Raw genomic sequence first — 23,492 nt, 5'->3', positions numbered from 1 at the left:
AAGGAAAAATTATTAGCCACTATGGCAAGACTGCTTTCCTAGGAGGAAAAGTCAGCACCTTAGCAGCAAGTGGTTACCTTTCGGTCCTAGTGAAAGGAGCCTGAACCAAGGAAAGATTATGCGTCCCCTCTGGGCCCAGGAACAGGAAGAAGAGAGAGAGCAAAGGCCTTCAGCTCTAGATATTAACCTCAGAACTGGAGCTCAGGGGTTTTTTGCCGCAGGGCAGGTGCCCACTGCTCCTTTCTGGGCACTACACTGTGGGCACAACCAGTGGCAGTCTAGATTTGCCCATAGGGTTCCACAGCTGTGAAACAGTTTGCCTCTTCAGAAGGACAGGACCTCTATGGCTCTCTCAACTAGCCATACAAGCCAGTGAGATTTGGCAGAGGCTCTATGACGCACCAGAGCTGGGCACCTAGCTTTGCCCAGCAGCCTGAGTGCCCAGAAGTCCCTGTGCTGTGAGAGAATGCACAGGCTTAATCCTCTTAGGGGAGAGAAGTCCAGGAGGAAACATGAGCTGGAGGTGCAGGGCAGAGGCGCTGGAGGGAGCCGAAAAGCCATCAAAAGAATCCCAAGAAGTTAACCGTAGGGGCAGGAGGAAAGGCCCCAAGTCTTAGAATGTGAGAAGCCTGCTATGGGGTGTCTGAGTGCAAATGGGGGTACTCTCCAGGAAATACAATTGAGGTGCTAAGTGAGGAGAAGGTGACGTCAAAGTCCTGACATGAGGGAGGAGAAGCTGAGAGAAGCTAAAAGGAAGGGCTCAATTCACCATTAGAAGTGTTATGGGCTGAAAAGGGCTTAAATCACTCTTTAGACAGGAGGCCCTTGGGAGAGCCTTTGGGTGGAGGGGTGGGGAGTCCCCTCAAGGGGTGAGCCCTAGTTCCCAGCTGGAGGTGGGGTGTTCCCAGCCTCCAGTGCTAACGTTTGTATTACATTTCATCCTCACGACCATGGGATGGACCATTATCGTCCCCATTTCACAGATGAGAAAAAAATCAAACCTTAGGACTGTTGTCACTAATGCAAAGTCACACCACCTATTCTACTAGGAGAGCCGGGCTGTGACTTCACACCACCTCACTCCAAAAGTCTGTCGGTCCTAGGAGCCAGCTCCCAACACCCACTAGTGTTTTTCTGCCTTCTTCCACGACTCTCCTTTCCTGACTGCCTTCTTTGTCTGCAGCGAGGGGGTCAACTCGGGTCCCAGGGACCAAGATCCCGCCATTAGTTACCCCATACCAGGCCGCTAGGCCCACCCCAGGAAGAGAGCACGCAGGGACACAGAGGGCTTTGCGGAAGGGGAAGCTGCTGTCGTTACTGCGTGGGATTGAGGGCGGGGCGGGGCCAAACTCGGGGGACCGTGGGGCTGCGACTTCAGCACCATGGAGAGCGCAGCGGGGGCGGGGCTCCCGGGTAAGGGGCGGGGCGGGGCGGGGCGTACCCAAGCCCGGCCGAGGACCCGGGAGCGCGCTCAGAGGCGCTCGCGCCAGTCCCGAGAGCGGCGCGCGGTCTGGAGCCGCGCCCTGCCCTGCGCAGGTGCGCCCGCCGCGCAGTCCCCAGCCGATCCCCGCGGCGGCGGCCTCTCGCCGCGCCCGCGCCTCCTTCCCCGCCGCCGTCGCCGCCTCCGCGCCGCGCTCCGCCCGGATGGCCAGGGCTGTGCGGGAGAATGGCGGAGCGAGAGAGCGGCGGCCTGGGCGGGGGAGCCGCGTCCCCGCCTGCCGCCTCCCCGTTCCTGGGGCTGCACATCGCGTCGCCGCCCAATTTCAGGTGAGGCTCTCCGGCCGCCGCGCCCCACCCTTCAGCCTAAATCGATCTGCCCGGGCTCGCCCCACCCCGCACCCGCCCCGCAACACACACTCATGGGAAACCGCAGAACGAGAGGGCGGCGTGGGGATGGGGTCTCTTCCCGAATCCCCGTCATCCTCAAGTCTAGACTCATGGCCGATGCATATCCGCGGTGCGGTTCCCTCCGCCATTCCGTGTCCGAGGCGAGGAGATCCTGAGCTGGAACTGGAGGAGGGGGCGCGGAGGCCGCCTTCCCTCCGACTTTGGAGCTGCGGCGGAGTCTGGGGTCCGCGTTGATTTCCCGCAGGAGGCAAGAAGCCTGGGACTTTGCCTGCGCCCAGTCGGAAGGCTCCTGTATAGAGGATGGCACTAGGTTGGGATGCCCCGCGGGTCCCAGTTTCTTGGGGCGACCGACAGCTTTGGTGCTGGAGAGAGAGTCGCAGGCCCCTCCCCCAGCCCTGCTTGGCCAGAGGGGCCCAACTCCCAGGCCTGGCGTGGCCAGGACCTTCTGTGGATTGGGACAAGCACTGACCTGGTCAGGTGCGTGTAGGTGCCGAACGAAGGCTCAGCCTCAACCCGCGAGATCGAGGCCCGGCTGTGGGAGGGGGAGTCTGGGTTGGAGCCTGCAGGAGTAGCCAGGGATATTGGTGGGGTGGGTCCTGCTGGGGTGAGTACCCTGGACCCTGATCTGAGCTCCTCCTTCAGCTCTCTCCCTGCCCCTAGTCTGACCTTAGGCATCTGGGAGGTGGATTTCAGAGAGGTGGCAGTGGGTGTTGCGGGGGTTGGAGTGGACGTCCCTCTGTCCTCATCCTGGCGGGCTGGAGAGGAAGGAGAGGAGGGGTTACCGCTCCAGAGCCCCCAGAAAGAGGCCTCCGTTCCCCATTGTTCCTCCGTGTAATGAGCTGGCGCCTGCCCTTCTCCTGGGGCCCCCACCCCTGCCGGGCCCCAGCTGGGCTCTGGCGCCAGCCCCTCTTCTTGACCAAGGGTTGCTGGCTCCCCGGCCCTCAGGTGGGCAGGGACCTCCAGGGATCGCTAATGGCATCATCATCAGAACTAGAAATCTCCCAGAAGGCCCCAAGCTGAGCTGCCAAAGACCAGATGGAGGAGGCCGGGCTCCAGGGCTGGGGGCTTTGTGGTTCGAGCCTCAGAGTAAGGAGGCCGAGGTCTGAGACTCACTCCACCCGATGTGAACTGCGCTGCCTTCACACCAGTGCTGCCCTCCTTCCAGGAGGCCCCTCTGTGGTGGGAGAGCACAGCCCTCCGACAGACGTGGATGCGAATCCTGGCTCCACCAACTTTCTAGCTGCCTGGCCTGGGCAGCTCTTTGGTCTTTCCTGAGTCTCATCTGTTGATGAGCTAATTCATATTGATTCCTTAAGGTGCATCACGTTGGCACTCAACAAGCGTCACCCTTCACACCAGCGGGCGTTGAGATGGCTCATTCCTGCTCGGGGCATGTTCCTGGGGCTGGCTGAGGTCTCCCTCCCCACCACTCTGGGCGTCAGGATAGGCCTGCCCATTTTGTAGATGAGGAGACTGAGGTTCAGGAAGCCGGGTGGCTTCCCCGAGGAGAGTCAGGACCTGAGGCTGAATGTTCAGTCCACTCTACCTTCAGGCCCTGCCTCTGGCCCGGAGGACAGCTTGGCCTCCCCCGCCTGCTTCCCCCTCCCCAGGTGAGAGCGCTTGCCGTCCCCGCTGCCCCGGCAGGCAGGTTATCCTGGACGCCTGAGGGACAGTGACATCATAAGGAGGGCCCACCAGTGAGTGTGCCCACCCCTGGGCCCGGTGGGCGAGGGTGGCACTGTGCCAAGGCTGAGCGTGGGTTGGCCCTCCGGGACACCAGGGCCTGGCTGTGGAGATGTGAACAGTAAGGCCAGTGTCTCCGGCCCCGAGGCCTGCCCTGCCGGCTCCAACAGCCCCCGCTGCCCTTTCCCTGGCCGCCTCTCACAGTTCTGAGCTCGGCTGATGGAGCCCGGGTGGAACTGCTCCCCTGTGGCTCTGGCCTAGCTTTGAATCCTGGCTCCGTCCCCTTAGCCACATGCTCAGAGTGGGTGCCGAATGCCTTGGGTCAGTTTTTTCTCCACGATGCCTACTTTGGCCCCTGCTCAGGGCGGCCCTAAGACTTGGATGAAACAACACATGTTGAGTGTTTCAAGGGCTGTGAAGAGCTATATTCACGTAGGGCTGTTCTTGTGGGTATTATTTTGCGTGTGTGCATGTGTGTGGACGTGTGTGTGCACATGTGCGTGTGACCCAGCACCACTGTCCGCTTCCAGAAGGCACAAGACGTCAGTACCTAAACTTCGGTTTGCTTGAAGCCTGGCACAGAGTAGGTGCTCAGTAAGGCGTTAGTGCTTTATTATTTAACTGGGGATGCAACTGGAGAGTTCAGAGAAGAACGCTGGAAACCCTGCCACTTGGGAGGCCTTTGCTTTGCCCAGGCGCCGTTCTAAGCACTTTTTGTGCAAGGGCGCCTAGTCCTGCCCAGAACCACATAAACAGAATCTTGTCGTTATCCCCACTTTGCAGATGAAGAAACTGAGATGGGAAGAGGTTAGATAAGAGGCAGAGGTCGAGTTCAGAGCCACTCTGGAAAGAGAGGACCCAGAGGGATAACGATGGAGGAGAGTTTGTGGAGGGGGACACTGGTGTAGATCTGAGGAGGGCGAGCATTTATTTGCTGAGAGTTGGTGTAAATAAACTTTTTTTTTTTTCTGATTCTAGAAATGCTCCAACCAGTTACTAGTAATTACCTTTGACTCCGGTGTGGGAGAGGGATTTTCACTTATTTCACAAACTTCTGTATTCTTTGAGTTCTTATTTTTACCATAAGCATAAGTTACTTTTGTCACCTACAAAAGAATAAAAGAAAGTTGGACGGTAAAGTGATACATGTTCATTTTAAGGAAATTCTGTGAGAGAATTTAGAGACTTAGCAGAGGATCCCTTGAGCTAGGTGGCAGGAGGAGGAGGGGGCAGTGGCACGGCCCGTGTGAGAGGCTGCTGGGGGGCCAAGTGAGTGGCTTCCCCGGGGTGTGCCGAAGGCGGTGTGGATGAGAGGACCTTAGCGACCAGCCCACCCCCACCCCCTTCCTTAGCGGGAGACAAGAGAGGCTGAGCGGGTTCTGGAGCGCACACAGCAAGCTGCAGCGGAGCTGGGGCTGCACCGGGTCTCAGGACTCCTTGGACACGATGGTCATGTTCTGGCCCCCACGCTGCCTGGGGGGCGCAGGAGCCGAGGGCCCCCTACTCATCTCTTCACAAAGTTCTGTGCACTCAGCTGTTCTTCATTCACTCAGCAAGAACTTGCAGGAATTCCCAGTAGTTAGGATTCCACCCTGGCACTGCCAAGGGCCTGGGTTCGATCCTTGGTCAGGGAACTAAAATCCTGTAAGCTGTGCCGCCCGGCTCCCCACCTCACCCCCCAAAAAACCCAAGTACTTGCACCTTGCCGGGCTCACTGAGACACGCCAGAGGCACAGATGAGAGCCTGGCCTGTCGTGCGGGTGGCGACATGGTCTATGTGGTCGGACAGATAGACAGACAAGGCCTTACCAGACATGTGGTAGGTGAGCTGGTGACTCGGGTCAGGGGCCTGGAGGGGCCCTGGGTCAGAGCAGGGTCAGCTCAGCGCAGGCCCGGGGGGCGAGTGAGGGTCACCCAAGAGGAGGGGTGAAGAGGGAGGGGGTATGTGACACCCAGGCTGGCCCAAGTGCGGAGAGCAGGCATGCAGGGACGCAAAGGCCTCGTGGGGACACTGGCCTGTCCCCCCACAAGCAGGGGAGCACGCAGAGGTCTCGGGAAGGACAGCATCAGATGGTGCCTCGGGCTTCTGATCAGGAGTAGACAGGGAGGCAGGGAGGCCACTGGGAGACCGGCCATCGTGAGGGTGTGGACGGGGCTCAGGGGAGGGACATTTGGAGGGTAGATTAGCCCCCTCCCCGGGGGAGGGGAGAGAGGCACCTGGGATGAGGCCGGTCCCCTGTGGGAGATGAGAGGCTTGGCGGGTGGGGGTGATGACGGGCGGGGGTGATGATGTCACTTGAGGCTGAGCCTGAGGTTGCTGATTGAGGGGGGACCCAGTTAGACAGTTCAAGCAGGCAGTTGGTGTGGGGTCTGGAGCTCAAAGGGGAGGATGGGGCTGGGGCCACAGACCCTGGGAGTCTCTGCTCGGAGAGTGAGCAATGGCCTGAAGCCTCAGGAGGAACGTCATACCCGGGGAGACAGAGTGAAAGGAGAGGTTGGGAACCTGCCACATTTGGGGGGCAGTGAAAAGCTGCTGCTATTGGGGCCACCCCAACCCGGCCCTGGGCAGCGCCCCCAGACGGCTGCGATGAGACAGAACGTGGACTCTGCTCACACAGCTGGCTGTGGCCAAGGCAGCATTTCAACCCAGTGATTGGATGTCAGAACCGTAAGTTGGCCTCTGGATTCCTGGGGCCCCAGGGGGACCCACAGGTTGGGCCCTGGGTCCCCTTCCCGCTCTTGCGCGTCCAGGGCGCTGTCTCTGCAGCCGGCCCTGCTCTTGGATTCATTCAAGAAATCTCTAGGCACGTCCACCGTGGGCCTGGCCTTACCCGGCACCAGAGACACAGGCAGGGCCCAGGGCCTGGGTCCACCAGCGCTGCTTCTAACAAGCATTTATTTAGTGCCTGCAGTATATGGGCCCCGGGCTTCACGTTTGGAGCAGAGCGGGGCGGGAGTCAGAGTTACCCCAGGAAACCCGGCTCTGCGAGGGGCGGGGGCTCGGGGGTGTGACCCTGAGCGGACTTGCGGAGAAGACGCCCCCCAGATCCCACCGCGTCCCAGGCTGTATTTGTGTCAGGATCTCTTCCTGTGTGCGAGTCATCACGTGGAGCCATAAGGTGACACGCTCTGTCTTTAGTTCCCACTTTCACCATTAACGCACAGACTTTATAACGTTCATCCCAAAGAGTGAGTGAGCAATGCTCCATCGGCTGGAAGACCCCGCGTGCCAGACTCCGCGGTGGTTTCCATTATGGGACACACACCCTTGTGTAGAAAGGTTTTGCCAAGGTCAGGATGGTTTCCATAGGATAGTTTGCCGAAAGTCAAGTCACCAGATCTCAGAGTTCTTGCTCCATATCAGCACCAAAGTATTTAAACAGATTAGATGCTTGCTAACCCCAAGTAGGGGCTTCCCAGGTAGCCCTAGTGGTAAAGAGCCTGCCTGCCAGCGCAACTGGGCTTCCCTGGTGGCTCAACTGGTAAAGAATCCACCTGCAGTGCAGGAGACCTGGGTTCGGTCCCTGGGTTGGGAAGGTCCCCTGGAGGAGGAAATGGCAACTCACTCCAGTATTCCTGCCTGGAGAATCCCATGGACAGAGGAGTCTGGCAGGCTGCAGCCCATCGGGCTGCAAAAGAGTCGGGCTGAGCACAACCCCAAGTAGGGGTGTTCTTGTGGGACTGGTTTCTTGGGTTGGATTCAGTTTTCAGTGAAGATGACCCCAGTGTGGACAGGGTTGAGAAAGGAATTCCAGACCAGAGAAGAAAACCCAGCCTGACCCCAGGGTCCCCCAGAGCTGGGGTGGGATGGAGAGGGGCCTCTGAGGGTGAGGCTGGGCCTGGCGCCCCCCACTCTGCTGTCTCAGCCAACAACATCTTCCCAGAGGCCCCCACTCCTATCCCAGACATGCAGGCAGGGTGCGGGGCACACAGGAAGTCAGGCTGAAGAGGGAGCTGGCTTCGAGATTTCCGAAGGGGAAGTCTAGAAAGACCTGGGGACACCAGTGTTTCATACATCCAACAGCAGTCGCTGAGTACCTGTCATGTCAGGCCCCCCCCCACGTGATGCCGCCCTCATGGGCCAATTGCCTTTAAGGGGTGCCCGCCTCTGGTCACAGAGCCCATAGGGAAAATTCCAGTGACTCCCTGCCCCAGGATGCCTGCACGGGGGACCTAGGCCACAGCGGGGCTCTTCGGCCCAATCAGGGAGCCAGTGGGGCAGGAGCCTAAGAGTTGGGAGGGTGGGAGGCGGGGGCAGGATCCACAGGTGAGAATTTGGGCCCCTTCCCATAAGGATGAGGGGAAGCTGTTAGGGTTCTGAGTTGGGGATGGGTGATAAGACCAGACTTGCATTTCACATGTTGGTCTTGGTGGCCCCTCGGAGAATGGCCTGTAGGGGAGCCCAAAGGGAGGTGGGGAAGCTGCTCGGAGTAGGGCAGCCCAGGCTAGGGTTCGAGAACCCTCTGGGCAGCCATGCTCAGCACTCAGAGGGCGGCAGAGAGGCAGGACCCCTGGACTGCAGCTGACCCCATCACAGCGGGGCTCCGTGAGACATCATGGGGGGACCCGTGGTCAGTCAGCTCGCACCCTGACCTCCCTCCCCAGGAGCCAGGAACAGGAAGACAGGAAGAGCCTCTGGGCAGCCAGATGCCTGGCTGGGATTTGGCATTGCTCAGCTTGAAGCCTCAGCACTTTACCATTTAACCCTTGTTTGGCAGGCACAGCTGACTCCACCTCCTCCTGGGTGGAAACAGCAGCTTAGAAAGAGCTGCCGTCGGTGGAACGCAGCTGTGACCGATGGCGCATGGCAAGGGAAAGGCCATGACGTAAACATCGAAACACAAGAGGCTTGTCTGTCCGCTTAGGGGAGCTCGGCTCAGGCAGGGGAAGCCTGAGGGTGGCACGTTCAGAGGACAGTGAGGAGCCAGAGGGGAGTCGATGAGGTTAACTCGGAAGAGGGGGCCTGGGTGATAAAGATTGATGCCAAAGGTCGGGGGGGTGTGGTCTCGAGAAACCAAACCCTTGCCGTAGGGTTACCAGATGCTAGTGTGGGTGAGACCTTGTGATCCGTCTCACCCAAACGGGCAAGCAGGCCTGGGTGATGAGGGCAGCTGCCTCCGAAGGGCTGGGGTTCCCAGATCTAGAGGCAAATCTGGGGACCCGACCTGCGGCGGGTCGTGTGGTTCAGCCTGAGCTGTCTTCTGGCACTCCGGGGGCCGGTTTCCGTGGGGAAGGTGGATCAGTGGGTTCAGGAGGGGACCTTCCTCCTTCCTTCCTGCCCCACTGCCCCCCTCCCCTCCATCTTTTCCTTCCTCCTCAAGGAGCTGCTCTCCTTGAACTTGGAGGGACTAAGGGTCTGTATGGCTTTCCCTCCACAAAGGGCCTTCTGGGGCTTCAGCTGAGAGACCCAGAACTCCTGGTGCCTGGAAAAGCAGGAGGGAAGGGCAGGGAATAGGGCGGCGGAGGGGTGGGCAGAGGTGGACGTTGCGGGAGGTGGGTGTGATTTGCAAAGGCGACTCCAGGATTAGTCCAGCCCCTGATCCTTGGTCGGAACCTCCTCACAGCACCCTGTAATTTACACACACTCCACTCAGTTAAGTTTACCAGCACCCAGATGGGGGTCCTCATCTTACATATAGGGAAGCTGCAGACCTATGGCATCTTCTGTCTGAGCCTTAGTGTTCCTCATCTGTAAAATGGGCAGAATAAAACCATCTTCCAAGGCTGGAGTGAGGATGAAGGGAGACACAGAGCGTAAAGAAGGTTGGTGGCCAGGGCATGGCAGCCACTCAGTCGACAGGGCGGCTGATCCTCATGAGGGAAGGAGTCGGGATTTGATCTCAGGCCTCCTGCGTCTGAGCCTGGTATGGCGGCCATTCCACCATCTTGCCTGGCTTAGGAGTAAAAAGTAAGATTGAGGAGCTCCGTGAACCTGCCCCACCAGAGCCAGGGATCAAGTGCAGGCTATTGAGCCCCAGCCCAGGGCTCTGTCCACCACTGCCCTCGGTGACCCTCATTGCTCATGTGTAGAGGCTGAGACAGCTGTCCCAGCCCTCCACCAGACCTGCCTCCCAAGAAGCAAGAATATCGGGTGATGCTGAGATTGCGTGTGTAGAAATGAGCTGAGAAGCCTCGGCCCAGGTCCAAGCCAGACCCTGTAGGTCTGCTGCAAACACTCTGGTCTGAGAGGAGCCGTGGAGGCTGAGGCTTTCCTGGACAGCCATCAGCAGACACATACTGAGTGCCTAGTGTATGCAAGATGACCTCACCAGCTCTGCCCTCCAGACTTTGCTGGTGGGGGGGACCTTTATTCTTCACCTGCTGGGTGCAGGGTGGGGGTGGAGTGTGAGTTCCGTCTACTTTGCAGCCCCCTGAGAGGACAGGAAGGGTGCTTGATGCAGTCCTCTTTCCCTCTACTCCTTCACACTGCCTTCCCTCCACGTACAGGGTGACACCAACCGCAAACAGGAGGAATGACAGGGACCGGTGAGCGCTGCCTGGAGGGCTGTGAGGCGCTGACACCGGGGGCCTGGAGGGCTTCCTGGAGGAGGGGGCTTAACCGAACCTTCTCCCAGCAGGCACAGGTTGAAAGCCTGCCACGTGCTTCATCCAAGCGCTGGGTTAGATGCTTGGGAGGCAGATGCAAGAGATGGAGCTTCACACACAGTCGTGCAAAGGGTGGTGTTTCTTCTGCCTCATCGTGGTGGGTGCAGGGTGAGCGATGTGCAGGCATGGGGAAACTGAGGCAGACGGGCCAGGGCAGAGGCCTGGGACTGCAGAGGCAGGAGCTAGGCCAGGCTGGGCAGTGAGGACAAGAACATGCAGACGTGTGCGGGGGTCCCAGGCCCCCAAGGGTCGTCTGAAGGCACGTCTGGGCTAGTCACCCAACGGTCCTGCCGCTGCCTGGTGCCAGCTGAGTCCCAGGGGTGCCTTCTCCGTGATGGGCCATCTGCCAGTGTGTGTTCCCCACCTGATCAGTACCACTGCAGATGGGTTATCAGCCCAGGATCAGAGATGCCACCCTGCATCAGACCAGGCAGGGCTGCCCTGACTGCCTCCCTAGCCTGCCCTTACCTCCACGCCGTGCCCCAGCCCGGGGAACCTACCACCCTTGGGCTCCAGGTCAGAAGAGGCCTCAAGAGCACATTGTCCATCTGCTACCTCGGCCAGTCAGAATCCCTCTGTGGCGTTCCTCCAGGGGTCTTCCAGCTTCTACTGCTGCCACCCCGCGGTCCCAGGAGTCTTTTGGGCCCCCAGGCTGCCCTTCCTGCCCTGCCCTGGGAGATCCACACATGACCTGCCCCTTAGCCCTGGCCTTGGAGCCTCCTTTGCCTCCAGGCACTTCCTGGATGGAAGGACAGAGCCCTGGGGAAGGGGACCGGGTTCTGTCTGCACCCAGGTGGGCAACAGAAGCAGCCCAGACCCACCCCAGGCAGCGCTGTCTGTGAGCCCACAGAAACCTGCCTGATGAGCTGCGGGGGCTGAGCATCCCTTTGTGGAGAATTTTGGAAGCACAGCCCCCAACCCCACCCCCATCTCACCACCAGGAGCCCTAATTGTGCTGCTGGCCCTTTAAAAGCAGATCGGGGCTGGCTTTTGGGGGGAAACAGCCCAGATTTCTGCCATCTGCGTCCAAGCTTGGGCCAGGGAGGGGGGGCCACCCCAGCCCCCGACAGGATCGGGGCATTGGAAGGGCAGGAGGAGCCCGACATTGATTGCAGTAACCTGATCCCGCAGGGGAGGCGGCCGCGACAGCCGCGGCTGCGAAGGGCCGGGGGAGGAAGCTGCCTGCAGCTGAGGGCTGGCGGGGCAGAGCTGGGGTCGGCAGCCAGCCGCTGCCTCCTCTCCTGGCCCATCTATTTTTAATGAGCTCCCCAGGCTTCTGCAGCGGGCTGGACACAGAAAGGCAGGCCCAGGCGGCGGAGGCCAGAAGCCCCAGCCCTGCCCCGAGCCCTGGCCCCCACCCCCACCCTTCTGGGCATGAGAGGGCGGCCCTGGGGCCCTGCAGCCCCCCGGCCGGGCAGGGCTCTCCATGCAGCTGGTGCTGAAGATGGATTCAAGCCCAGACAATGACAGCTGGTTGGAGGATCAGTGGGAGCACTGGTAGGGGTTTGGGGCCCGGCGTGGGGGAGGGGGAAGCTCTGGGGCGGCTCCACTGGGCTCCGGGTCTCTGTTTGGTTTGGGGGGAAGGCCAGAGGCAGGGGGTGTGGCCTCCTAGGACCCCCTGGGGCTGAGCCCACCACCTCTCCTGGGTGACCTTGGACTAGTGTGTCTCCATTCTCTATGCCTCAATCTCCTGGTCTTGAAGAAAAGACTCAGAATTCTCCCCAACTTCCTTAACAGAGTTCTCCCACTGTCCCACCCACACCAAACCGGGCAGATACCCAGGGCTGGGGCTGAGTAGGGGCTGGCACAGCCCGCCACTCTGGGGCGGGGCGGCCTTGCGGGGACAGGATCCTAGTACAGCGAGTTAGAGTTCTCATGCTTTGAGTGGGGTCTCCTGAGTCCAGGACACCTCCAGCTTATCCCAGCCCTGCCACGGGCAACCTCCCGTTCGGGGCCCACATGCCAGGCAGGAGGATTTTGCATTGGAATTGATGAGACCAAGAGCACAGAACGGGGCACTGTCTTTCCTAGAACTGGATGAAGCTAGATTGACACCAGGCTCCCCTTCACCTGCTCCCAGGGCTTCCGAGGGTGGGACCTCCTGGGCCGGGGGCACAGAGCACCCCTCTGAGCTGGGGCGGGGCCTCTGCCAGCACCCTGGGTTCCGTCCCCAAGGTGCACAGGGAGGCCCCACTCCTGGCCCCCCTTGGAGTCTCTTCTCGACGCTCTGCCTCCTCCATGGGTGAACTGGAGTCAAGTCAATGCCTTGACTCTGGAAGCCATTTCTTTGGCAGAGCCGAGGCTCTGACCAACTGGGCCTTCTAGGCACAGCCTCCTGGTTGACAGCAGGGTGGAAACTCCCAGCCGGGTAGAGCTAGGGTGACCCAGAGCCCTCCCTTCCAGTCCTCACTGGGAGACCTGCCTTTTGATCTGAGCCCCGAACTTGCCCTGCCTGTTCAGTATGCCTTGCACTGATGCAGGCAGACCTCAGGTCCCATCCTCTAGGGGCTGTGATATGTTGAGGGGCCGCCCCTCGGAAGAGGTATGAGGGAGGCATCAGGGTCCTCAGCCCACCGCCAGCAGTCCCCTGAGTGGTAACTTTGGCTTCTTGTCCCCACCAGGCTCACCCATGACATCAGCCTGGAGGAGTTTGAGGATGAAGACCTCTCCGAGATCACCGATGAGTGTGGCATCAGCCTGCAGTGCAAAGACACTCTATCCTTACGGGTAAGGGTGGGCGGATGGGATGGGTAGGGGCAGGAGGGAGGGTATCCCTGTATCTAGAGGGGCTCTCGAGGGTCTGTGTGGCACTCCCATCTAAGGAAATAACATGCAGGAAACATCCAGGACCATGCTTGGCACATCTTGAGTGCTCAGATTTTTTATTTATTATGTATTTATTTATTTTGCCAGGGGCAAAGGCAGGAGACAGCTCCTTCAGTTGCCCACAAGAAGGAAGTCTTGAAGCCTAGGACAGTAGCAGTTAGAACCAGAATTAAGGGAAGGCTCAGGACTACCCTAAATTCTTTGAAAAGCTTCCTTGGCAGAGGGCCTGAGGCAGTGTAGGGTGGAGTCCAGTGGAATCTGCAGTGCTTTGGGGCAGGAGAAAAGAGCCAGGGCACTCCCTTGGCTACCATGGCACCGAACACACCACAAGCCCTGCGGACCCCCTCTGGCCCACTGTCCTAAAGGTCCCTCTGGAAGGTTAATCCAGCATTGCTGCTCTGGGCCCCCATGGCTTTGCCATAGGACAGATGGCTCTCTCAGCTGCCAAAGGTCTGAATCCTGCCCGGAGGGAGGTCCCCAGCGTCTGGGAAGACCCAGCCAGACAGAGATCCCTCGTGTCTTTTCAGAACAGGAAAAAGGGGCCACAGGCCAAGAGATAGAAAGCAAGCGCGCAGCTAGGTTGCAGAGCCCAGAGCCTCTCTCAGCCCCCAGGAGGGTGGGCGGCCGGAGTAGGCATGCTGTTGGGAGGATGTTAGCAAAGGAGAGCCGCAGTGTGAGTTGGGGTGGGGTGCCTCTGTGTTGACCTCCTTTTGCCCCCAGAGATTCTGTAAGTCCTGCTAGGCAAGAGGAAACCGAGGGGTGGAGCTAAACTCTACCGTATGCTTTACGCCCCACCCCACCCCGGCCAGGCCTGGAGGGGATGGAGGCAGAGCCCACTGCTTCTGGACTAATACAGCTTCTTTGGGACTCCCACACCATCCTCTTGTCTGACTTGTACAAGCAGAGCCTTGGTGTATGTGGGGCCTTAGCCAAGCTCCAGGGGACTATCACGTTTTCTTGCCAGTAAATCCTCGCCTCTCTGGGACGCTGGGAGGCAGTTAACTGGTGAGGGAATTGGGAGAGTTAGGGGATCTGTCCAAGGTGCCAGTGAGTTAATGGCAGGCCGGGAACTAGAACGGAGCTCTGGACTGTCAAAGTTAGGCTGGCCCGAGAGAAAACCTCAGGTTGGAGGGTCCTTAGCCTGAGGACGGAGGAGGGTGTGGATGCCGCTGCCTCCTGCGGGTGCTCGCCACCTGCTCCTTCCCACCCGGCATCCCTCTTCCGGCCGCGCTCTGGTCCTCCTGTCCGCACTGCGGCCCTCCGGGCTGAGACTATTTCCTGAGTTTCCCTTACTGCCCACTTCAAAAACTAACCCCGGTCTCCATCCCTTGTGGGGCCCTGAACAGCTCGGCGACCCCTCCGTCCCCAGTCCCCATGGCAACAGCGGTGACCTCACTCTGGGCTCGGTTTACTACTCGGGTGAGGTCACCGGCCGTTGCCAAGGGAACGAGGGGGGTTGCAAAGAGTCGGAAAGCGGGGGACCGTGGGCGCGGGGATCGGTGTGGACTGCCAAAGGTGCGGACTGACATGCGGAGGAGGCGGCGGCCTCGCGCGTCCTCGAGGGGGCGGGAGGGCACGGCCCCCTCTCGCGGGGCTCCTTGCCGCTCTCCCTGTCTCCCCCTCTTTGCGGCCGCGGAATGGGCTCGCCCGCGCCGGGTGTGGGGCGGGGGGAGGTGGGGGGCGGTGCTCGGCCGCCTGGGCTCCGCCCCCGCCCGGCCCCCTGACGCCCCTCCGTCCGCGCCGCGCAGCCCCCACGCGCCGGGCTGCTCTCCGCGGGCGGCGGCGGCGGCGGGGGGAGCCGGCTGCAGGCCGAGATGCTGCAGATGGACCTGATCGACGCGACGGGGGACACTCCCGGGGCCGAGGACGACGAGGAGGACGACGACGAGGAGCGCGCGGCCCGGCGGCCGGGAGCGGGGCCACCCGAGGCCGAGCCCCGCCAGGAGACGGCGCCCCGCGGCCAGAGCCAAGGGCAGGGCCAGGGCCCGGGCCCAGGCGGCGGAGACACGTACCGGCCCAAGCGGCCCACCACGCTGAACCTCTTCCCGCAGGTGCCGCGGTCTCAGGTGAGGCGGGTCCGGGGCTCAGGGGGCGGTGCCGCGGGGCGGGGCTCCGGCAGGTGTCCTCAGGGCAAGGGCCGCGGAGCCGGCAGGGCTGCGCGAGTCAGAGAAGTCTCCAGCCTGGTGATGCTTGCTTGGCCTAGCTTTCCCAGGGGGAGGTCCCTGGAGAGGTGATCGCTGAAAGCAGGCAGAATCCGCCCTCAGTGAGAAGGGCCGAGTAGGTCTGGCTGGGTTTCGAGCCTCGAGATGAGACGTGGAAGGAATGTAGGGACTGAGAAGGGCAGGGGGAAGATGCTCCTGGAGAGGGAAGTAGGGGATTGGGAGAACAGGGGTTGCCAGGGTGTCGGGGTTCCTGGTGAACGTGGGGCAGAAGCAGGGCCTGGAGAAAAGGGCACTTGAGGTGGCCGCGTGGGAAAAGTCAGGGGAAGTAGTGAGGAGTTGTGGCTGGGGAGCAACCGCCGCTTTGAAATTCGGGCAGCTGGGAATTCCCGGGAGGCAGGGAAGAGAAATGGGAGGCGGAGCTGCTGGGTTGAGTTGGGGGCCTAGGGCCCCTGGACTGGGTGGCTGGATGCCAAGAACGGTTGAATGAGGTGGGGGGAGAGCCCGCGGTGGGCCATTGTCTCCCAGGCCCAGTCTGGGGAGGTTCAGAGGAGCAGCTTGGAGAGCTGGGGCTGTGGGTGGAGGGTGCAGGGGCTGCAGAGAGAGGATCGGTCCCTTTCCCAGGATCCTCTCTGGTGGGTTTTGGCAGCCAAATTCATGAATGTGCGAGTCTGCGAGGGTGTTCTCAGGGGAGGGGGCTTAAGGTGTCTGTAGGGAACCTTGTATATAGGCATTGTGGAGAGGGGTCCCAGGGGCCGGAGAATGTGGGGTGTGTGGCCCGGAGACCCGGGGAGGAGGGCCTCTGACAGTTACATCTGTCATTCCTACGTCGTGTGCTCCTGGCAGGGAGGGGTGGGGGAACTGAGTCCTGGAGCCATCGTTTGTATGATTCATCCCAGTCCCCCAGGCCAGCTGCTGCGGAGACCCTTCTTCCCACCTCTTTCAGACTCTATGAGCACGTCCCTGCCCCTTCCCTAGGCCATGGCTTCCCAGGCTCCAGGGGAGTAGGGCTGGGAGTGAGCATCTTCCCTGTAAACCCTCCACGTCTGAGACCCCGGGGTCTGGCTCTGTCCCTGGATGGCTCTGGCTCCCCTCCCCACTCACCACCAATGTTGGCCATTGCCACTTTCGTTGAGGCCAATGAGAGCATCTCCCCGAGGCCCAGCCAGCTTCCCTGGGCCCAGGGGGTGGGCTGTCCCACGTTAGCAGGCCTGGCGAGGAGGGTTGTGACTTGCCACCTCTCCTGCCTGCGCCAGAGGGCTGAGGCCCTTGGCAAAGTGGTAGGGGGGCAGGGGCAGCAGCAAATGGCCTAGGGCTGGCCTGGGGGGGCAGGGCCGGGGCCTCCCTGTGCCGGGCACTGCTGAGTGCCTCTGTCACAAGGGCCTTTTGTTCCGTGCACAGGACACACTGAATAATAACTCTCTGGGCAAGAAGCACAGTTGGCAGGATCGGGTGTCGAGATCATCCTCGCCGCTGAAGACAGGTAAGTGGGGACCCTTCCCTTGCCTGAACCCCAGCTGTGGCCAGCAGTGGCCCTGGAGCCTGCTGCAGGCCCGCGGGGAGGCCCCACTGTGTTTTGGTGTCTGTGTCCAAGGGCTGGGTGAGGGCGCCGCCTTCAGCCCCGCCCTGCCTGCTCTCCAGGGGAGCAGACGCCTCCGCATGAGCATATCTGCTTGAGCGATGAGCTGCCGCCCCCCAGCAGCCCCGCGCCCACCAAGGATCGAGGCACCTCCACGGACAGCCCCTGCCGCCGAAGCGCCGCCACCCAGATGGCGCCTCCCGGTGGGCCCCCTGCCGCCCCCGCGGGTGGCCGGAGCCACTCGCACCGAGACCGCATCCACTACCAGGCGGACGTGCGGCTGGAGGCCACCGAGGAGATCTACCTGACGCCCGTACAGAGGCCCCCGGACCCTGCGGAGCCCACCTCCGCCTTCCTGCCGCCCGCCGAGAGCCGGATGTCAGTCAGCTCCGACCCCGACCCCGCCGCCTACCCCGCCAGTACCGGGCGGCCACACCCCTCTATCAGCGAGGAGGACGAGGGCTTCGACTGCTTGTCGTCCCCGGAGCGGGCCGAGCCGCCAGCCGGAGGATGGAGCGGGAGCCTGGGGGAGCCGCCGCCACCTCCGCGGGCCTCGCTGAGCTCGGACACCAGCGCCCTATCCTACGACTCGGTCAAGTATACGCTGGTGGTGGATGAGCACGCACAGCTGGAGCTGGTGAGCCTGCGGCCGTGCTTTGGCGACTACAGCGACGAGAGCGACTCGGCCACCGTCTACGACAACTGTGCCTCTGCCTCCTCCCCCTACGAGTCGGCCATCGGGGAGGAGTACGAGGAGGCCCCCCGGCCGCGGCCCCCGACCTGCCTCTCGGAGGACTCCACACCGGACGAACCCGACGTCCACTTTTCCAAGAAGTTCCTGAACGTCTTCATGAGCGGCCGCTCTCGCTCCTCCAGTGAGTGGGCAGCAGGGAGCTGCGGGGGGGACCTGGGGGAGGTGTCCCTGGGAGGCGGCCCCAGGTCCACCTGGTCAGGCATTAGGGCTGAGCCGGGGGCTGGGATGATCCTCTCCTAGCTTGTCCCTGTTGCCTACAGGTGCAGAGTCCTTCGGGCTCTTCTCCTGCGTCATCAACGGGGAAGAGCAGGAGCAGACCCACCGGGCCATATTCAGGTGAGAGCTGAGGGCCACTGGGCAGGCAGGAGCTAGCCACACCCTCCTGGCCTCCACCGTCACCTCATGGCCTAAACCTAGCCCCTGCACTCAGCCCCAGGACAGTGTCCACCCTCTAGGAACCTGGAGTTCGGACACAGAGTGGACGGTCTCAGAGTGATGTGTTTGCTGCCAGAGCCCAAGAGGGTGCCCAGCAGACACCTCTGACCACACATTAAAACCCACCAGCCCCTCACCCTGCCCCGCATGGAAATAGTCCCTATCCATGACCCCTCACTTAGAACTTCCCTGTAGCTCAGACAGTAATGAATCTGCCTGCAATCCAAAGAGCCGGGTTCGATCCCTGGGTCAGGAAGATCCTTTGGAGAAAGGCATGGCAACCCACTCCAGTATTCTTGCCTGGAGAATCCCATGGACAGAGAAGCCTGGCGGGCTCCAGTCTGTGGAGTTGCAGAGCTGGACACCACTGAGCGACTAACACTACCACCACCATGACCTCTCACAGTTGATCTGTGGCTTTGCTCCCTTAGTTGTGATTTCCTCGGTGGCAGATGCATGTCTGATTGACCTCGGTCCTCTCCTCCCGGCCCTAGGAGTCACGGGCACACGGGATGCTGTACAAATGTTTATTGAACCAGTGATGTCGATGTAGCTCCCTGACCCCAGAGCAGGGTGGGGATACAGATGTCTGGTTGAAGGGGCCCAGGCGGTGAATTCCTCACGGGCCCTCACTGGGGACAGGTTTGTGCCTCGACATGAAGACGAGCTCGAGCTGGAGGTGGACGACCCTCTGCTGGTGGAGCTGCAGGCCGAGGACTACTGGTACGAGGCCTATAACATGCGCACGGGAGCCAGGGGCATCTTCCCTGCCTACTACGCCATCGAGGTCACCAAGGAGCCTGAACACACGGCAGGTAGTGTTCCCTCCCCAGCCCTGGCGCCCCGGGGCCCCCACGTCAGCCCCGCCCCCATCACTCCTGGGCTGACTGGTGCTCCAGATCTCAGCCTCCCAGGGAGGGGGCCCGAGAAAAGTGAGGCCCAGCCCAGCAGGGTTAACCCCGGTTGGGGGGGGGGGGTGGGGGGTGGCCCTCTTTGGGTCTGCCTGCTGCTCATTCCACACTTGCTTTCCAGCCCTGACCAAAAACAGTGACTGGGTGGACCAGTTCCGGGTGAAGTTTCTGGGCTCAGTCCAGGTCCCCTATCACAAGGGCAATGATGTCCTCTGTGCCGCTATGCAAAAGGTAGCTGCTCTGCTGGGGAGGGCACCCACCCCCGGCCCGGTCCCCCATCCTCTCCTGGGGAGAGGGGCGCCAGCCTGACGTCCCGTCCTGCACCCACAGATCGCCACCACCCGCCGGCTCACCGTGCACTTTAACCCGCCCTCCAGCTGCGTCCTAGAGATCAGCGTGCGGGGTGTGAAGATCGGCGTCAAGGCTGACGACTCCCAGGAAGCCAAGGTGACGGCCCGGGGCAGCCCCTGCTCTCCCGCCAGATTCCCAACCTGTGCTCCCGCGGGCTGACGACCACCCTCTTCTCCCTCCTGTAGGGGAATAAATGTAGCCACTTTTTCCAGTTAAAAAACATCTCTTTCTGTGGATATCATCCAAAGAACAACAAGTAAGACCAGAGGGGAAAGGGGCAGAGGAGGGCGTGCTGGCTCAGGGTGCTTGCGGTCCAGCCCGGGGCCTGGCATGCATCCCAGGGGCCTGAGCCCCCGTCCCGCCCAGACGGACTGCTCCCCCTCCGCAGGTACTTTGGGTTCATCACCAAGCACCCTGCTGACCACCGGTTTGCCTGCCATGTCTTTGTGTCTGAAGAATCCACCAAAGCGCTGGCAGAATCTGTGGGGTGAGTGTGTGCGTCCTGCCGAGCTCCCAGCCCTGGCCTGAGGGCCCCAGCACACTCCTCAGGCTCGGCAACACCCCCAGGTCTCCTAGCACTTCTGCACAGCGCCCTCGGCTCACGCAGGGAGGGCTGGCCGGTCCTGCAGTCCCGACTTTATAGTCGCTGGGCCCTTTCTTCACTTGCAATCTTACTCAGGAAACACCATGTGTAGAGAACAGAGCTGAGCAGCTCTGACTGGGGCGGGGTTGGGAAACAGAGTCCGGAATAGGGACCCCGACGCTCCAGGGTGGAAACCCCAAAACCCCGGGGAGAGATCCTGCCCCTCCGCGGTGACGCCTGGGTGTCTGCCTGCCTCCTAGGAGAGCGTTTCAGCAGTTCTACAAGCAGTTTGTGGAGTACACCTGCCCCACAGAAGACATCTACCTGGAGTAGCGGCGGCGCCACCCCGCCCTCGCACCCCCGGGCCAGGGCCAGGGCAGCAGGCTGCTGACAGGACGTGGCACTGCTTGAGGGGGCACTTGGCACCGCCAGAGGAAGGGCAGCGGGGGGCTGCTGGCCGGGGTGGGGGAGGGCAGGGGCTACCGGGAGAAGCGAATGCAGTCTATTGTAATATATGGGGTTAAACTCATCTGTGGAGGATGGTGTGGGCTGCCCGGGGGTTGGGAGGGCGCGGGGCTTGCCAGGACGGGGTGCCCTCCTAGGAGCAGAGGGCTCTGTCTCATCTTGGGCCTCCCTCACTTCCCCCCTACCAGGGCTTCTGGCTGGCAGCTCCTGCCTTGACAAAGCCCGTGCCACCTGCAAGTGCCCATTCCAGCCCTGTCCCCAACTTCCAACCCCCAGCCGCGGGGGCCCCCGAGCTCACACCGAGCCCAGCCCCTCCTGAGGACTCTGTGGTCAGGAAATGGCCGCAGGTGGGGGGTGCCATCCCCATTCCCAGCTCTGTCACCGGTGTGGCCTCTGGACCGACAGCTCCCACCGCAACCCCGCTGGCGCGCTGGCCCCCCTGGCAGGCGTGGGGGTCCCCACGGGGAGGGGAGAGCACAGCAGCGGGGGCCCTGCCTCGGCAGGAAAAGGAGGCTCCGCCCTGGCCCCGGCCAGCCGGGGCCTCTTGGCTGCTTCAGCTGTAGCCCCATTCTAGGTCCTGTGACCCCGGCCTCAACTATTAAAGTGCCATTTCCTGTCGGGATCACACTGGGTGTCATCTGCTTGGACCCCCCCTGCACCCCCCACCCCCAACCTCGCCCGGCTCGTTCCCACCCCAGGAAAGCCCAAGGCTTTGCTGCACAGAATAGTTTTATAAGGGGTTCCCATCACAGGCGTGAGTCATAGTAGTACTCGGCCATGTCAGGCCCATCTCGCTTGCGCTGCTGGGCCCGGGAAAGCAGGGGTCGGGGCCCCCGAGGCCACGGGTGTTTCGGTCGGACCCCGTAGTCTAGAGAGAGAGAAAAGCGGGTGAGTGGCAGGGAGCGTCTGCGTTCCCCCCAAGTCTTCCCCACACACAGGCTGTGTGGGGTGAGAAGGCCCCGAGGCTGCGGGGTGCTCGCTCCCAGGGCAGGCTCCCCCATCAGGGTGCAGGGTAGGGAGAGGAAGGGGAGAGCCTACCGTCCACCAGGCCGGAGAGCGGCGCCGAGAGTTCCAGAGGGGCTGAAAATTCCTCAGGAACAGCTCGCTGAGGCCTGCAGGAGAAGTTGGGGTGCTCAGTGCTGGCCGGGGGGCAGCCACCACCTCCCAGAATGGGAGCAACATCTGAGGGTGGGGGGGTCTTGACACCAGGGAGGGGCCGGCCCACCTCAAGAGTTACCTCAGCGGCTGGGGGCGGAGGAGCGCGGCTGCCAGGACAAGGTACAGGACAAAGAGGCTCAGCCCGGCCCTGGGGTGCAGAGCCCCCAGCATGGCGAGAACCATCCTCCACGCGGTCCCTGATCCTGGCTTCTGCCTGCCCCTCCCCCGGCAGGCCAGAGGACGGAACCTGCTGCCCATGCCCGCCTCACAAAGGCCCCCCCGCTCCGTGGCTCCGTGTCAGCAGCGGCTCTGGGGCCCGGCTGGGAAGCTCCCTGCTGAGGCCTGTGGGCTGGTTGTACTGAGGCGGTGGGCCTCCAGGTGCCGAGCCCATCTTACTCTAGACTCACCGCTGAGGGCACAGATAGCTCAGCTCAGATTCCCACCTTGCCTCCCCTCTGTGGGCCTGGGCTTCCTCACCACTGAGGTAAGGTACCTACACAACCTGCCCAGGGACGGGCACCCAGGAGGCCCTGTGCAGAGGTCACAGCCACTGCCCGGAGCCCCGGCATTTCCACTGCTCGCCCAGCCTCCCTCTCCCACCGCCCTCCCTCCCACACTGACTTGCCCCAGGAAGGTCCTGCAGCTGGAGAGCCCTGAGAAGGTCCCTGGGCCCTGGCCCACCCAGGCCCCACCGGACAGAGCCCATGCTGAGGGCCTCCCAACAGGCCGCCCCCCGCAGCTTAGCACAGCTGCAGGCCCACCTCCGAGGCTGACACGGACTTCAGCATAGGTGGCAAAGCCTGGGACCTGGGCCTTTCGAGTGTAAGCTTCCCAAGGGCAGGGACTACGGGATGTGTTGGATGCCTGCTGGGTGCTCAGTAAATCCTCGATGAGCGAATAAATGGAGTGTGACATCCGGCCAGAGACTGAGTCTCTTCACAGGCCTGCAGCAAGGCTGTGTGGCCCTCTGCTTCCTGCCTGGCCCCGTGTTAACTCAGTGTGGACCCGGCTCCCTCCCTGGACACAACTGGCTCCCAGGAGCCCCTCCCCTGCCGGGAACCGCAAGTTCAGACGCTGTGGCTCCTCCTAACTCCCAAACCCCTCATTTCCTTGCCTCTGAGAGGAGACGCCACCCTCTTCCTTTGTATACACAGAGTCCCCAAGGCCTGGCTGGGTCACCCCCACCCCTCCTGCCACCATCTTAACTTGGCCCCATCCATGGTTGCAGGCCTCCATCTTCCCCCTGTCCCTGCCCACAGGCCCCCTGCGCAGCGCTGAGGTTTCAAACAGGTCCCTCCCCACCACCTCCCACTCCGAGACATGCCTTGCCTGGTGGGCTCGGCCCTGCCCTCCCCTCAAGCCCCCGCCTCCGCTCGGGCTCCCCCCCACCCCAGCAGGGCCGTCACACCACTGCAACAACTACTTGTGCTGTGTTCTTGCACAGCCTCCACTCCCGTCTGCCTGCTGAAAACACATGAAGTCTCAGCAGTTTAGAAGCCGGCTTGAGTGGAGGGCTCCCTGACCAGGGCGCCCTCCGGCTGGGGCAGGCAAACAGTCTGACCACGGTCCACACACACTTCCACCGACTGCAACAACTCGGAATACGGAGGCATCCACACACCCGTCCCCCCCACTGTCGAGAGTGAGGGAGGCGAGCTGGGCCTGACTCACTTCCACACACGGCATGAGGCCCACAGCACACTACCATGCCCAGCCAAGGTCGCGGGTCTCGAGTGGTGACCACCCACTGCCTTCGCCCCCTGCCCAGGACCAGGACAGGGCTTCTCAGAAGCACTTGGGGAAAGCAGTCAGGGACAGCCGGCCCGTCCCAGGGTGTCTGGGGGCAGCAGAGGCACAGCTGACACAGGGCAGATGGAGCCCTCTCAGAACCTATGCAGCTGCCCGGCCAGCTAGAAGCTCCAGCAGGAGTGTGCGGTCTTCTCACAGCACAAAGGCAGCAGAGACTGAGGGAAGGGGGAGACCGGGCAGGAAGACAGCAGCCGCCGTGCCCAAATCCCTGCACGGTGCCTCCAGGAAGACCACGGGGGAGACGCCGGCTCGTGCCCTGTGAACCCGCGCGCGGCGTCTCCCAGCCCTGCCAACCTTACCACTGCCCAGGGCCGGCCACAGTGCT

At 62.0% G+C, this 23,492-nt stretch overlaps 2 protein-coding genes across 3 annotated transcripts; one reads left to right on the top strand and one right to left on the bottom strand.

The window, feature by feature from the left end:
- The first annotated feature begins 1,541 nt into the window (after positions 1-1,541).
- MAPK8IP1 (mitogen-activated protein kinase 8 interacting protein 1) lies at positions 1,542-20,825 on the top strand. 2 transcript variants are annotated; one of them, XM_025266135.3, is made up of 12 exons: positions 1,542-1,767; positions 12,759-12,864; positions 14,712-15,029; positions 16,524-16,605; positions 16,764-17,576; positions 17,716-17,791; positions 18,533-18,705; positions 18,923-19,032; positions 19,132-19,248; positions 19,338-19,408; positions 19,541-19,639; positions 19,996-20,825. In XM_025266135.3, exons 1-12 carry the CDS (start codon positions 1,667-1,669, stop codon positions 20,066-20,068), a joined length of 2,139 nt encoding a protein of 712 aa, XP_025121920.2. In that variant the 5' UTR covers positions 1,542-1,666; the 3' UTR covers positions 20,069-20,825. The 2 variants fall into 2 exon arrangements, with proteins under 2 accessions (XP_025121920.2, XP_044785143.2); XM_044929208.2 differs by lacking the exon at positions 1,542-1,767 and adding an exon at positions 11,170-11,634.
- A 91-nt stretch (positions 20,826-20,916) lies between these two features.
- C16H11orf94 (chromosome 16 C11orf94 homolog) lies at positions 20,917-22,698 on the bottom strand. Its single transcript, XM_006042357.3, has 3 exons — positions 21,438-22,698; positions 21,239-21,312; positions 20,917-21,068 (listed from the first exon to the last, which is right to left on the bottom strand). Exons 1-3 carry the CDS (start codon positions 21,614-21,616, stop codon positions 20,947-20,949), a joined length of 375 nt encoding a protein of 124 aa, XP_006042419.3. The 5' UTR covers positions 21,617-22,698; the 3' UTR covers positions 20,917-20,946.
- Between the last annotated feature and the right edge of the window lie 794 nt (positions 22,699-23,492).

This window comes from Bubalus bubalis, chromosome 16, assembly GCF_019923935.1.
Source record: "Bubalus bubalis isolate 160015118507 breed Murrah chromosome 16, NDDB_SH_1, whole genome shotgun sequence".
NCBI lineage: Eukaryota > Metazoa > Chordata > Mammalia > Artiodactyla > Bovidae > Bubalus > Bubalus bubalis.
This window is presented reverse-complemented; position numbering and strand designations above follow the sequence as displayed.